The 14845-nt window shown below is 40.8% G+C and overlaps 1 protein-coding gene across 2 annotated transcripts; it reads right to left on the bottom strand.

Moving 5' to 3' along the window:
• Nucleotides 1-4: 4 nt before the first annotated feature.
• LOC110499402 (interferon regulatory factor 1) lies at nucleotides 5-12939 on the bottom strand. 2 transcript variants are annotated; one of them, XM_021576528.2, is made up of 9 exons: nucleotides 12847-12939; nucleotides 12297-12438; nucleotides 11632-11731; nucleotides 8533-8712; nucleotides 2861-2953; nucleotides 2594-2737; nucleotides 913-953; nucleotides 714-786; nucleotides 5-578 (listed from the first exon to the last, which is right to left on the bottom strand). In XM_021576528.2, exons 2-9 carry the CDS (start codon nucleotides 12381-12383, stop codon nucleotides 499-501), a joined length of 798 nt encoding a protein of 265 aa, XP_021432203.2. In that variant the 5' UTR covers nucleotides 12384-12438; nucleotides 12847-12939; the 3' UTR covers nucleotides 5-498. The 2 variants fall into 2 exon arrangements, with proteins under 2 accessions (XP_021432203.2, XP_021432204.2); XM_021576529.2 differs by having other exon boundaries at nucleotides 12297-12395; nucleotides 12847-12937.
• Between the last annotated feature and the right edge of the window lie 1906 nt (nucleotides 12940-14845).

The raw sequence follows: 14845 nt of genomic DNA on the forward strand, positions 1-14845 counted from the left end.
ACTGCTTTGCACACTATTGGCATTCTCTCAACCAGCTTCACAAGGAATGCTTTTTCAACATTCTTGGGAGTTCCCACATATGCTGAGCACTGTTGATGTTTTTCCTTCACTCTGGTCCAACTCATCCTAAGCCATCTCAATCTTGAAGGGTATTTCCTGAGATGCTATGCTAAAACTCTCAATTTAAGAAATTTAGTTATAACGTAAACCACATGTAGGCCTATTGTGTCAATTTTAAGTTCAATAAAAAGCAAACATTTAAAAGAACTCAGTCATTCTAATCTGAACAAGTAGACTGTCACTGTAATGTGAAGGTGTAGCACTTAATAGTTTTTAATGTACTGTATGTGTGCTCAGACCCTTGGTCGCCGTCTTGCAGTCCATCACAATACAGAATTTTAGAGAGCTTGTGCCAGCATGGCTTGGAATGTGGTATATCCTCCTTTTTCAGGGATTTTAGCTTGGCATTCTGTTGGATGCATGTTGCTCCCACTCGTCTTATAGAAATGGTATTTGCTGTGCACTGTAAGTGTAGCAGTCAGTCTCCATGGGATACCCCAAGTAATCCATGTCCTCACCTGTAGAGTGGAGGATAAACGTATTAAAAAGGATTTATCACCCAAAATGTGAACCATATCTGTGAGGAAATGACTTGAAAGTTGTCCGCTTGGGGAATGAAGAGAAAATAGTCGATTGCCAAATGCCTTACTTACAGTAACTGTCCACCCAGCTTCTGTTGTCATTAGACTGGCTCCAGTGCTCCAAGTGTTTTAGGTGATCAACTATCTGCAGGAGCACATCTCACTGGTTTGAAATTGTAGTTGCATGGAATGTTTATAATGTATGTTCATATTATACATAGTAACGAGTTTACGCAAATCCCCAATGAAATCATAGAACCTGCTAGTTTACCTTGAATACAGCGTCTGCTTGCTCATTAGCATCAGAGTTTTCTGTATAGGTACAAAGGCAAAATGTTATAATTTATAGAAAAAAACTACTTTTGTATGCATATTGACACTAGCTTTATAAAGTACCTTCAGAAACCTAAAGTACCTTATTCATACCCCTTGACTTATTCCACATTTTATGTTGAAGCCTGAATACACATAATACCCCATAATGAGAAAGTTAAAGTTTTTCTAAATGTATTAAATGGAATACAAAAATATCTAATTTAACAAAAGTATTCACACCCATGAGTTAATACATGTTAGAATCCCCTTTGGCAGTGATTACAGCTGTGATTCTTTCTGGGTAAGTCAAAGCTTTGCATACCTGGATTGTACAATATTTGCGCATTCTTTTTTTTAACTATTCAAGCTCTGTCGTATTTATTGTTGATCATTGTTAGACAGCCATTTTCAAGATGATTTTAAGTCAAAACTGTAACTAGGCCACTCTGGAACATTCAATGTCGTTTTGGTAAGCAACTTCAGTGTATATTTGGCCTTGTGTTCTAGGTTGACCTGCTGAAAGTTTAATTTGTCTCCCAGTGTCTGTTGGAAGCAGACGAACCAGGGTTTCCTCTAGGATTTTGCCTCTACTTAGCTCTATTCTGTTTCTTTTTATCCTAAAAAAAACTCCCTAGTCCTTCTCGATGACAAGCATACCCATAACATGATGCAGCCACCACGCTTGAAAATATGAAGAGTGGTACTCAGTGATGTTGTGTTGGATATCCCCCCCAAACCACACTTTGTATTCAGGACATAGTTAATTTCTCTAACTGTTTTAAAGTCACCATTGCCCTTATGTTGAAATACTTGAGCGGTTTCCTTCCTCTCTAACACCTGAGTTAGGAAAGACACCTGTCTATTTCTGGTGACTGGGTGTGTTGATAAACCATCCAAAGTGCAATATGCACCATGCTCCAAAGGGATGTTCAATCTCTGCTTTTATTTTTTACCCATCTACCAACAGGTGCCCTTCTTTGCGTGGCATTGGAATACCTCCCTGGTCTTTGTGAAATGCACTGCTCGTTTGGGCGTCCTTACAGATAATTGTATGCGTGGGGTACTTTTGCGTGAGTCTTTTAAATAAAAAAAAACAAAAACATGTTAAACACTATTGCACACAGTGTAAATATTTAAGCACATATTTACACCTGCCATAACAGGGGGTGAATATATTCACTCAAGACAGCTTTTCATTTTTTATTAATTTGTAAAAATGTGTAAAACATTATGGGGTGTTGTGTGCAGGCCAGTGACATAACATCTCAATATAATCCATTTCAAATTCAGGCTGTAACAACAAAATGTGGAAAAAGTCCAGGGGGATTGTGAATATTTTCTGAAGGTACTGTACATTGCAAGTTGGTGTTTGTCATAAGTCTTGCCCTGTAGGCAGAACTGAGCGATTTCTGCTAGATGGGCCAACTGCAAAGTCAAAATTGACTGTATTGTAAAAATTCATAAAAACAAAAAATGGCTTTTAGGTCTTAATTTAAGATTAGGGTTAGCAGTGTGGTTAGGGTAAAGGGTGTGGTTATGTTTGAAATCAGATCTTATAACTGGCTGTGCCAGCTAGTTCCCACCGTGCGGTACATGAATCATGTCAATAAATGCCAACCTGCATATGCAGCTCTTACTATGTGCTTCAGGTGTGAAGGAAGACTGCTGAGAGTATGGTTGTTCTGGTGATCTTTCCTCGTTGTTGGGAGGGTAGTTGTCCTCGACATGAAACATAGCAGGGTTGTGACTGGTCTGTCCACCTCTATACGTCAGGAAAACCTCTATGAAAACGGGGACGGGCTGATGCTTAAACACTAGTTGACATCAAGAGAACCCCAATGCACTAATCAAGAGAATGCAGGACAGTGACTTTCTGCCAATACTCTATAGTGAGTTGTCCCTACCTGCAAACCCATCCAGTGGAGCACAAGAACGTGCCTCATTTTCTGAGAGGGAGATCGGACTATGTTTTATATCGACGTCTGACTTCTGAGGTCCTAGACAGGAACAAAGACAGGGACAGGAAACAACACATGACTTATTATCAGTGAACTATATTCCATCACTGAGATGTATACTCTTGATCATTTAAATCAACTCAATATGATAAACAGCCCGTGTTGTGGAGCAGTGAACTATATTCCATCACTGAGATGTATACTCTTGATCATTTAAATCAACTCAATATGATAAACAGCCCGTGTTGTGGAGCAGTGAACTATATTCCATCACTGAGATGTATACTCTTGATCATTTAAATCAACTTAATATGATAAACAGCCCGTGTTGTGGAGCAGTGAACTATATTCCGTCACTGAGATGTATACTCTTGATCATTTAAATCAACTCAATATGATAAACAGCCCGTGTTGTGGAGCAGTGAACTATATTCCGTCACTGAGATGTATACTCTTGATCATTTAAATCAACTCAATATGATAAACAGCCCGTGTTGTGGAGCAGTGAACTATATTCCGTCACTGAGATGTATACTCTTGATCATTTAAATCAACTTAATATGATAAACAGCCCGTGTTGTGGAGCAGTGAACTACGTGTAGTTCGGTGGAGGCAGCTGTGGGGAGAATGACTCATTATAATATCTGGAATGGCGCAAATGGCAGTTAATGCATGGAAATCATGTGTTTGGTGTATGTGATACCATTCCACATATTCCGCTCCAGCTATTACCACGAGCCCATCCAAACAAATTAAGTTGCCACCAACCTCCTGTGATGTAGTTTAACTAGTAGTTGAACTACATTTTGCAGTAGCTTGGTGAAAGTTGAACTAAAGTCTAATCTAGGTAGTGTTTTCAGTAGTTAATTACTTGCTTTGGTGATCGTTGGCACCAACGATGTTCGGATGAAACAGTCAGAGGTCACCAAGCGCAACATAGCTTCAGCGTGTAAATCAGCTAGAAAGAGGTGTCGGCATCGAGTAATTGTCTCTGGCCCCTTCCCTGTTAGGGGGAGTGATGAGCTCTTCAGCAGAGTCTCACAACTCAATCGCTGGTTGAAAACTGTTTTCTGCCCCTCCCAAAAGATAGAATTTGTAGATAATTGGCCCTCATTCTGGGACTCACCCACAAACAGGACCAAGCCTGGCCTGTTGAGGAGTGATGGACTCCATCCTAGCTGGAGGGGTGCTCTCATCTTATCTACGAACATAGACATGGCTCTAACTCCACAATGAAATAGGGTGCAGGCCAGGCAGCAGGCTGTTAGCCAGCCAGCCTGCCAGCTTAGTGGAGTCTGCCACTAGCACAGTCAGTGTAGTCAGCTCAGCTATTCCCATTGAGACCGTGTCTGTGCCTCGACCTAGGTTGGGCAAAACTAAACATGGCGCTGTTCGCCTTAGCAATCTCACCAGAATAAAGACCTCCTCCATTCCTGCCATTATTGAAAGAGATCGTGATACCTCACATCTCAAAATAGGGCTACTTAATGTTAGATCCCTCACTTCAAAGGCAGTTATAGTCAATGAACTAATCACTGATCATAATCTTGATGTGATTGGCCTGACTGAAACATGGCTTAAACCTGATGAATTTACTGTATTAAATTAGGCCTCACCTTCTGGTTACACTAGTGACCATAACCCCCGCGCATCCCGCACAGGTGGAGGTGTTGCTAACATTTACGGTAGCAAATTTCAATTTACAAAAAAAACCATGTTTGTCTTTTGAGCTTCTAGTCATGAAATCTATGCAGCCTACTCAATCACTTTTTATAGCTACTGTTTACAGGCCCCCTGGGCCATATACAGCGTTCCTCATTGAGTTCCCTGAATTCCTATCGGACCTTGCAGTCATAGCAGATAATATTCAAATCTTTGGTGACTTTAATATTCACATGGAAAAGTCCACAGACCCACTCCAAAAGGCTTTCGGAGCCATCATCGACTCAGTGGGTTTTGTCCAACATGTTTCCGGACCTACTCACTGTCACAGTCATACTCTGGATCTAGTTTTGTCCCATGGAATAAATGTTGTGGACCTTAATGTTTTTCCTCATAATCCTGGACTATCGGACCACCATTTTATTACGTTTGCAATCGCAACAAATAATCTGCTCAGACACCAACCAAGGAGCATCAAAAGTCGTGCTATAAATTCACAGACAACACAAAGATTCCTTGATGCCCTTCCAGACTCCCTCTGCCTACCCAAGGACGTCAGAGGACAAAAATCAGTTAACCACCTAACTGAGGAACTCAATTTAACTTTCCGCACTACCCTAGATGCAGTTGCACCCCTAAAAACTAAAAACATTTGTCATAAGAAACTAGCTCCCTGGTATACAGAAAATACCGAGCTCTGAAGCAAGCTTCCAGAAAATTGGAAAGGAAATGGCGCCACACCAAACTGGAAGTCTTCCAACTAGCTTGGAAAGACAGTACCATGCTGTATCGAAGAGCCCTTACTGCTGCTCGATCATCCTATTTTTCCAACTTAATTGAGGAAAATAAGATCCTAAAAATGTTTGATACTGTTGCAAAGCTAACTAAAAAGCAGCATTCCCCAAGAGAGGATGGCTTTCACTTCAGCAGTAATAAATTCATGAATTTCGAGGAAAAGATCATGATCATTAGAAAGCAAATTACGGACTTAAATCTGCGTATTCCTCCAAAGCTCAGTTGTCCTGAGTCTGCCAGGACTTAGGATCAAGGGAGGCACTCAAGTGTTTTAGTACTATATCTCGACACAATGATGAAAATAATCATGGCCTCTAAACCTTCAAGCTGCATACTGGATCCTATTCCAACTAAACTACTGAAAGAGCTGCTTCCTGTGCTTGGCCCTCCTATGTTGAACATAATAAACGGCTCTCTATGCACCAAATGTGTACCAAACTCACTAAAAGTGGCAGTAATATAAAGCCTCTTGAAAAAGCCAAACCTTGACCCAGAAAATAAAAAACTAAATCGGCCTATATCGAATCTTCCATTCCTCTCAAAAATGTTAGAAAAAGCTGTTGCGCAGCAACTCACTGCCTTCCTGAATACAAACAATGTATACGAAATGCTTCAGTCTGGTTTTAGACCCCATCATAGCACTGAGACTGCACTTGTGAAGGTGGTAAATTACATTTTAATGGCGTCAGACCGAGGCTCTGCATCTGTCCTTTGAATTTGTTTGGCCCTGTCCGGGGGTATCATTGGATGGGGCCACAGTGTCTCCTGACCCCTCCTGTCTCAGCCTCCAGTATTTATACTGCAGTAGTTTGTATCATGGGGCTAGGGTCAGTCTGTTACATCTGGAGTATTTCTCCTGCCTTATCCGGTGTCTTGTGTGAATTTAAGTACGCTCTCTCTAATTCTCTCTTTCTCTCTCTGAGGACCTGAGCCCTAGGACCATGCCTCAGGACTACCTGGCATGATGACTCCTTGTTGTCCACCTGGCCGTGCTGCTGCTCCAGTTTCAACTGTTCTGGCTGCGGCTATGGAACCCTGACCTGTTCACTGTGATTACTATTATTTGACCATGCTGGTCATTTATGAACAGCTGACCATCTTGGCCATGTTCTGTTATAATCTCCACCCGGCACAGCCAGAAGAGGACTGGCCACCCCTCATAGCCTGGTTCCTCTCTAGGTTTATTCCTAGGTTTTGGCCTTTTAGGGAGTTTTTCCTAGCCACTGTGCTTCTACACCTGCATTGCTTGCTGTTTGGGGTTTTAGGCTGGGTTTCTGTACAGCACTTTGATACAGTGCCGTGCGAAAGTATTCGGCCCCCTTGAACTTTGCGACCTTTTGCCACATTTCAGGCTTCAAACATAAAGATATAAAACTGTATTTTTTTGTGAAGAATCAACAACAAGTGGGACACAATCATGAAGTGGAACGACATTTATTGGATGTTTCAAACTTTTTTAACAAATCAAAAACTGAAAAATTGGGCGTGCAAAATTATTCAGCCCCTTTACTTTCAGTGCAGCAAACTCTCTCCAGAAGTTCAGTGAGGATCTCTGAATGATCCAATGTTGACCTAAATGACTAATGATGATAAATACAATTCACCTGTGTGTAATCAAGTCTCTGTATAAATGCACCTGCACTGTGATAGTCTCAGAGGTCCGTTAAAAGCGCAGAGAGCATCATGAAGAACAAGGAACAAACCAGGCAGGTCCGAGATACTGTTGTGAAGAAGTTTAAAGCCGGATTTGGATACAAAAAGATTTCCCAAGCTTTAAACATCCCAAGGAGCACTGTGCAAGCGATAATATTGAAATGGAAGGAGTATCAGACCACTGCAAATCTACCAAGACCTGGCCGTCCCTCTACACTTTCAACTCATACAAGGAGAAGACTGATCAGAGATGCAGCCAAGAGGCCCATGATCACTCTGGATGAACTGCAGAGATCTACAGCTGAGGTGGGAGACTCTGTCCATAGGACAACAATCAGTCGTATATTGCACAAATCTGGCCTTTATGGAAGAGTGGCAAGAAGAAAGCCATTTCTTAAAGATATCCATAAAAAGTGTTGTTTAAAGTTTGCCACAAGCCACCTGGGAGACACACCAAACATGTGGAAGAAGGTGTTCTGGTCAGATGAAACCAAAATTGAACTTTTGGGCAACAATGCAAAATGTTATGTTTGGCGTAAAAGCAACACAGCTGAACACACCATCCCCACTGTCAAATATGGTGGTGGCAGCATCATGGTTTGGGCCTGCTTTTCTTCAGCAGGGACAGGGAAGATGGTTAAAATTGATGGGAAGATGGATGGAGCCAAATACAGGACCATTCTGGAAGAAAACCTGATGGAGTCTGCAAAAGACCTGAGACTGGGATGGAGATTTGTCTTCCCACAAGACAATGATCCAAAACATAAAGCAAAATCTACAATGGACTGGTTCAAAAATAAACATATCCAGGTGTTAGAATGGCTAAGTCAAAGTCCAGACCTGAATCCAATCGAGAATCTGTGGAAAGAACTGAAAACTGCTGTTCACAAATGCTCTCCATCCAACCTCACTGAGCTCGAGCTGTTTTGCAAGGAGGAATGGGGAAAAATTTCAGTCTCTCGATGTGCAAAACTGATAGAGACATACCCCAAGCGACTTACAGCTGTAATCGCAGCAAAAGGTGGCGCTACAAAGTATTAACTTAAGGGGGCCGAATACTTTCGCAAGGCACTGTATATCAGCTGATGTAAGAAGGGCTATATAAATAAATACATTTTGCCATGTAGCCGTGCAGCTAACTACCGGAACTGCAAACAACTTCATCAGATGAAGAATTTCATCAGACCTGCCTAATTCTCACTTGAAACATTGTTTTTGGGTTAAATAAGCGGAATTAAACATGCTGTTAACCTATGGCCCCAAACTGATATGTTCTTGCAATTTGTATTCTGTGACATATCCGATTTACATATGTAGTTTTTTACGAAGTAGTTTGGATGTAGTGAACTACTTTTTCAAAGTAACTCCAGTAAACTTTTTTAAGGGTAGCTTTAGTGTAGTTTAACTTCTTCCAGTGTGAAGTTATTGGTAGCTTAGTAAACTATATTTTCAGAGTAACTTCCCCAACATGGTAAACAACTTAAAGCATGCATTCTAAAGCTACTCACCTTTTCTTCGTTCGTTACGGTTAACAACAGGCAGCATCATGTAAACCCTGGAGGCATTACTGCCCTTCTTGATGCTCTTGCCCTGTAGCTCTTTCACATCGGGTAGAGTGTTCAGGGCACATCGGAAGTTGGCTTTCCAGGTCTTAGGATCAGGTTCGTCTTTCCCAGGTTTGTATCTGCCTTGAAACGAGGGTCATTTTTACATACAAGCCAGGATGAGGTAGTAGTGTTTTACTTGAGTTTATTTAGTAAATATTTTTGAACTACATTGTTGGTTAAGGGGTTGTAAGTATGCGGTAAGGTGTGTTACTCGTTGTATTCGGCGCATGTGACAAATTACATTTGATTTGATTTGATTCCAAGTACTGACTTTGAAAACGCACGCTCAAATTGGTCAATTTGTTGCCCATGTCTGTACCGGAAAATATAGTAACAATTGATAAAACTATTCATATCCACAACAATTGATTTGCATTTGACCATCCATAGATGTGAACAGTGTTGTTTAGTAGTGAACTACATGTAGTTCAACTAGTAATTGAAGTGCATTTTGCAGTAGCTGGGTGGTAGTTGAACTGAATTCTAACCTATGTAGTATTTTCAGTAGATAGTTATATTCTCACCATGTAGCGGTGTAGCTAACTACTGGAACTACACACTACTTTTTTCTGCGAAAATAAAATATGGGTGAAGTAAGCAAGAATTTCCTTTCTTTTTCAGCATCAGGACTGCCTAATTCTCACTTAAAACATAGTATTTTGTGTTGAATTGGCTAAATTAAACATTCTGTTAACGTATGACCTGAAGTAATTTGCTCTTGCAAATTATAATCTATGACATTTCAGTTTACATATGATAATTTTTCACAAAGGATTTTGGATGTAGTGAACAACTTTTCCTAAGTAACTTCAGTAAACTCTTTTTCTTAAGGCTAGCTTTAGTGTAGCTTAACTTCTTCCAGTGTGAAGTTATTGGTAGGTTGGTAAACTATATTTTCAGAGTAGCGTCACAAAAATGTGGTTTGGCTTGTGTGGCAACGGTGTTTCCAGGCAAATAGCTTATCAGGGCTTCCTAAGAATCTCTGCTTGAATGACGATGCATCAAAACACTGCTGTTTGGAAATGCTCCAGGTGCTGTGGCCATTGAACATGGAAGATGAGAAAAAAGTTAAATTCCACAAGGGTCACGCATAGCCGCAGGAGTGCTGAGGGTGCTGCAGAACCCCCTGAAAATTCATAATAAAAAAATAGAAAGATATTATCTTTTGAAAACAATATTGTTTACCAAAAGTAGTGCACTGTGCCTTTACTAGTGCTGTATTAGTGGACTGATATAGCCATCTGAAGCGTGGGCAAAGAATTATCATTTTGCAACAACACAAACTGCTAAATGTACTGCTGTTATTCTAACTCGCTTTACAGATGGAACATGTGGGACTTGGGAATACAGTTGAAGTCAGAAGTTTACATACACCTTAGCCAAATACATTTAAACTCAGTTTTTCACAATTCCTAAAGTTTTAGGTCAGTTAGGATCACCACTTTATTTTAAGAATGTGAAATGTCAGAATAATAGTAGAGAATTATTTCTTTCATCACATTCCCAGTGAGTCAGAAGTTTACATACACTCAATTATTATTTGGTAACATTGCCTTTAAATTGTTTAACTTGGGTAAAACGTTTCAGGTAGCCTTCCACAAGCTTCCCACAATAAGTTGGGTGAATTTTGGCCCATTCCTCCTGACAGAGCTGGTGTAACTGAGTTAGGTTTGTAGGCCTCCTTGCTCACACACACTTTTTCAGTTCTGCCCACAAATTTTCTATAGGATTGAGGTCAGGGCTTTGTGATGGTCATTCCAATACCTTGACTTTGTTGTCCATAAGCCATTTTGCCACAACTTTGGAAGTATGCTTGGGGTCATTGTCCATTTGGAAGACCCATTTGCTACCAAGCTTTAACTTCCTGACTGATGTCTTGAGATGTTGCTTCAATATATCCACATCATTTTCTTTCCTCATGATGCCATCTATTGTGTGAGATGCACCTGTCCCTCCTGCAGCAAAGCAACCCCCATAACATGATGCTGCCACCCTCATGCTTCACGTTTAGGATGGTGTTCTTCGACTTGCAAGCATCCCCCTTTTCCTCCAAAACATAACAATGGTCATTATGGCCAAACCGTGGCCAAACCACATTTCTTTGGCCCCATGTGCAGTTTCAAACCATAGTCTGGCTTTTTTATGGTGGTTTTGGAGCAGTGGCTCCTTCCTTGCTGAGCGGCCTTTCAGGTTATGTCGATATAGGACTCGTTTTACTGTGGATATAGATACTTTTGTACCTGTTTCCTCCAGCATCTTCACAAGGTCCTTTGCTGTTGTTCTGGGATTGATTTGCACTTTTCGGATCCAAAGTACGTTCATCTCTAGGGGACAAAACGCGTCTCCTTCCTGAGTGGTATGACGGCTGCGTGGTCCCATGGTGTTTATACTTGCGTACTATTGTTTGTACAGATGAACGTGGTACCTTCAGGCATTTGGAATTTGCTCCCAAGGATGAACCAGACTTGTGGAGGTCTACATTTTTTTTCTGAGGTCTTGGCTGATTTCTTTTGATTTTCCCATGATGTCAAACAAAGAGGCACTGAGTTTGAAGTTAGGCCTTGAAATATATCCACAGGTACACCTCCAATTGACTCAAATTATTTCAATTAGCCTATCAGAAGCTTCTAAAGCCATGACATAATTTTCTGGAATTTTCCAAGCTGTTTAAAGGCACAGTCAACTTAGTGTATGTAAACTTCTGACCCACTGGAATTGTGACACAGTGAATTATAGGTGAAATAATCTGTCTGTAAATAATTGTTGGAAAAATGTATTGTGTCATGCACAAAGTAGATCTCCTAACTGACTGTCAAAAACTATAGTTTGTTAACAAGACATTTGTGGAGTGGTTGAAAAACAAATTTTAATGACTCCAACCTAAGTGTATGTAAACTTTTGACTTCAACTGTACATAATACCTTCATGCCTTGATGGAAGATAGCTTTGCATTGTGCAATCAGAGAGCTTTGTACATTGGTGTCTGGACTTGCTTCTTACCTGTGTGCATTGCCCAGTTTCGGAACAAAGTGGCGTCCTTGTCTATATTCCAACCATGTCGAGCCGCATGCTTCCAAGGAATCTGGAAAACTTGAGCTGTCTAAAGTTCAAAGCATAATAGTCAAAATGTTTTACCATTCACCTTTTCCCATCTGAACTGTGACAAAAGCAGTATATTCTCAAAAGAATGATGTGATACCCCCATTAGAGAGTGGACTTAACTTCTAATGGCTATGATCAAAAAGATGTTTCACTTGAGATCTGATATCTGTGACACAGGCTGTTGGTGGCACCTTTATTGGGGAGGAAGGGCTCGTGGTAATGGCTGGAGCGGAATAGGTTGAATGGTATGAAATACCATTTCAATGTAATTGTGTTCAATGTGTTCAATGCCATTCCATTTGCGCCGTTCCAGCAATTATAATGAGCCGTTCTTCCCTCAGCAGCCTCTACTGATCTGTGGGTATGGATTTAAAACTGTTCTGGTGGGAGCAGTCTTACACCATATCTAACATAATTAGATTTTATTGATCAAACTTTAGACCTAAATCCATACAGAGAGTACAATACAGTATGCATACTGACTACAAAATAAATAAGAACAAAAGTATTGACAATCTGGATTATGAAAATATTATTGTAAAATGATTGAAAACATATCTCACCTCATCAAGCCAGGTGACACCTGGGTATTTCCCTGACTGTATCTGCTTCTCAAGCCAGGGTCGCAGTCTTAGACGACCTTGTTGCATCTTCTAATGACCCTAGGGTTGCAGTCTGCCTTAGCTCACACCTGACAAAAGTGCACTGCACAAAATGGATGTGTACCTTGTTCAACTACATCAACGTCTTGTCCCGGGGAGATTCAGAATTCAGAACTGTGCTTGATTAGTGAGTGTGTGTGATTAGAAAATGAGGTGTGAAATGACCCTACATTGTCAGGCGAATGTCAGAAAGATTATAATAAATACAGCAGGACATATTTTCTCAAACGATCCCACTCAACTATTTACACAACTGACTCAATCCCGCAATCACCACACTGTTTCGATTTAGAATATGCCTGAATTAGTCCAACTAGAATGCTTTTCAGACATTAAACAGACCATGCTTAATGAGTGGTGTCTATGTTTTGTGATAGCTGTCATCACATATTTGATTATCATTTATCCCCCTGCTGTTTAGAATAATCTTGATAATAGCTACTTCACTTACCAGTGCATGGAATCCTCAAACCTCTTGTGTGCTCGCACTGACAGGTTTACTTAAACCACAGGTGCCCACATTGACAGGTAACCAGGTTTCCTTAGAAGTGCATAGGAATTTCAAGGGAACTCTACCTTCACTCAGCACCCTTTAAGGCCCCTCCTCCAACTACACAACATACAGAAATGTGACACCCGCACACAAAAAAAAACAAGTTTGTAACGACTTGCAGCATGACACATTTGTCTGAAAGTACTGGTCAGTGGTCAAATACTGGTCAGTGGTCAAATACTGGTCAGTGGTCAAATACTGGTCAGTGGGCAAATACTGGTCAGTGGTCAAATACTGGTCAGTGGTCAAATACTGGTCAGTGGTCAAGTACTGGTCAGTGGTCAAATACTGGTCAGTGGTCAAATACTGGTCAGTGGTCAAATACTGGTCAGTGGTCAAGTACTGGTCAGTGGTCAAATACTGGTCAGTGGTCAAATACTGGTCAGTGGTCAAATACTGGTCAGTGGGCAAGATGTGGACCATCAGACAAGACAACAAGGCTTCATTTGAGCATTTCCTTAAGCTAATGAAGATAGTTTGAGTACCGCCATAGTTACTTTAACTCTGCCTACATGTACACTGCCGGTCAAAAGTTTTAGAACACCTACTCATTCAAGGGTTTTTCTTTATTTTTACTATTTTCTACATTGTATAATTAAAGGTGTTCTGACAAAATGAAATTCTAGGTCTTCTTTTTTCATGTACTCTGTTTTTAATCCCCCAAAAATTCTTCCTTGAACAGTTCCAGTAAAACGTTTGGAAACACCTACTCATTCATGGGTTTTTCTTTATTCCTATTTTCTACATTGTAGAATAATATCGAAGACATCAAAACTATGAAGCAACACATATGGAATCATGTAGTAACCAAAAAAGTATTAAACAAATCAAAATATATTTTATATTTGTGATTCTTCAAATAGCGACCCTTTGACTTGAGGACAGCTTTAAACGAGCTTGGCATTCTCTCAACCAGCAGTCACCTGGAATGCATTTCACTTAACAGGTGTGCCTTCTTAAAAGTGAATTTGTGTAATTTCTTTCCATCTTAATGCATTTGAGCCAATCAGTTGTGTTGTGACAAGTTGGGGGGGGGGGGGGTATACAGAAGATAGCCCTATGTGGTAGAAGACCATGTCCATATTATGGCAAGAACAGCTCAAATAAGCAAAGTGAAACGACAGTCCATCATTACTTTAAGATCGCCATAGGAATGGAAGACCCAGAGTTACCTCTGCTGCAGAGGATACGATCATTAGAGTTACCAGCCTCAGAAATTGCAGCTCACATAAATGCTTCACAGAGTTAAAGTAACAGACACATCTCAACATCAACTGTTCAGAGGAGACTGTGTGAATCGGGCCTTCATGGTCGAATTGCTGCAAAGGGGGAAAATTTGTCCTTTGGTCTTGGTCTGGAACCCAAATTGGAGATTTTTGGTTCCAACCGCTGTGTCTTTGTGCGATGCGGTGTGGGTGAACGGATGATCTCCGCATGCGTATTTCCCACCGTAAATCATGCAGGAGTTGTTATGGTGTTGGGGTGCTTTGCTGGTGGCACTGTGATTTATTTAGAATTTAACACACACTTAACCAGCATGTCTACCACAGCATTCTGCAGCGATACGCCATCCCACCTGGTTTGGGCTTATCATTTGTTTTTCAACAGGACAATGGCCCAACACACCTCCAGGCTGTGTAAGGGCTATTTTACCAAGAAGGGGAGTGATGGAGTGGCCTCCACAGTACCCCGACCTCAACCAAATTGAGGTGGTTTGGGATGAGTGGGACCGCAGAGTGAAGGAAAAGCAAGTGCTCAGCATGTGAAAACTCCTTCAAGATTGTTGGAAAAGCATTCCAGGTGAAGCTGTTTTTTTTTAACCTTTATTTAACTAGGCAAGTCAGTTAAGAACACCTTTTTATTTTCAATGACAGCCTAGGAACAGTGGGTCTGCCTT

Source organism: Oncorhynchus mykiss, chromosome 20 (genome assembly GCF_013265735.2).
Source record: "Oncorhynchus mykiss isolate Arlee chromosome 20, USDA_OmykA_1.1, whole genome shotgun sequence".
NCBI lineage: Eukaryota > Metazoa > Chordata > Actinopteri > Salmoniformes > Salmonidae > Oncorhynchus > Oncorhynchus mykiss.

Coding starts and splice junctions, on each gene's coding strand:
- LOC110499402 (XM_021576528.2), bottom strand. CDS start 12,383: ATGCAACAAGGTCGTCTAAGACTGCGACCCTGGCTTGAGAAGCAGATA. Junction 787..912: donor AAGCAGACGCTGTATTCAAG/GTAAACTAGCAG, acceptor GTGCTCCTGCAG/ATAGTTGATCACCTAAAACA. Junction 579..713: donor AAGCTGGGTGGACAGTTACT/GTAAGTAAGGCA, acceptor TCCACTCTACAG/GTGAGGACATGGATTACTTG.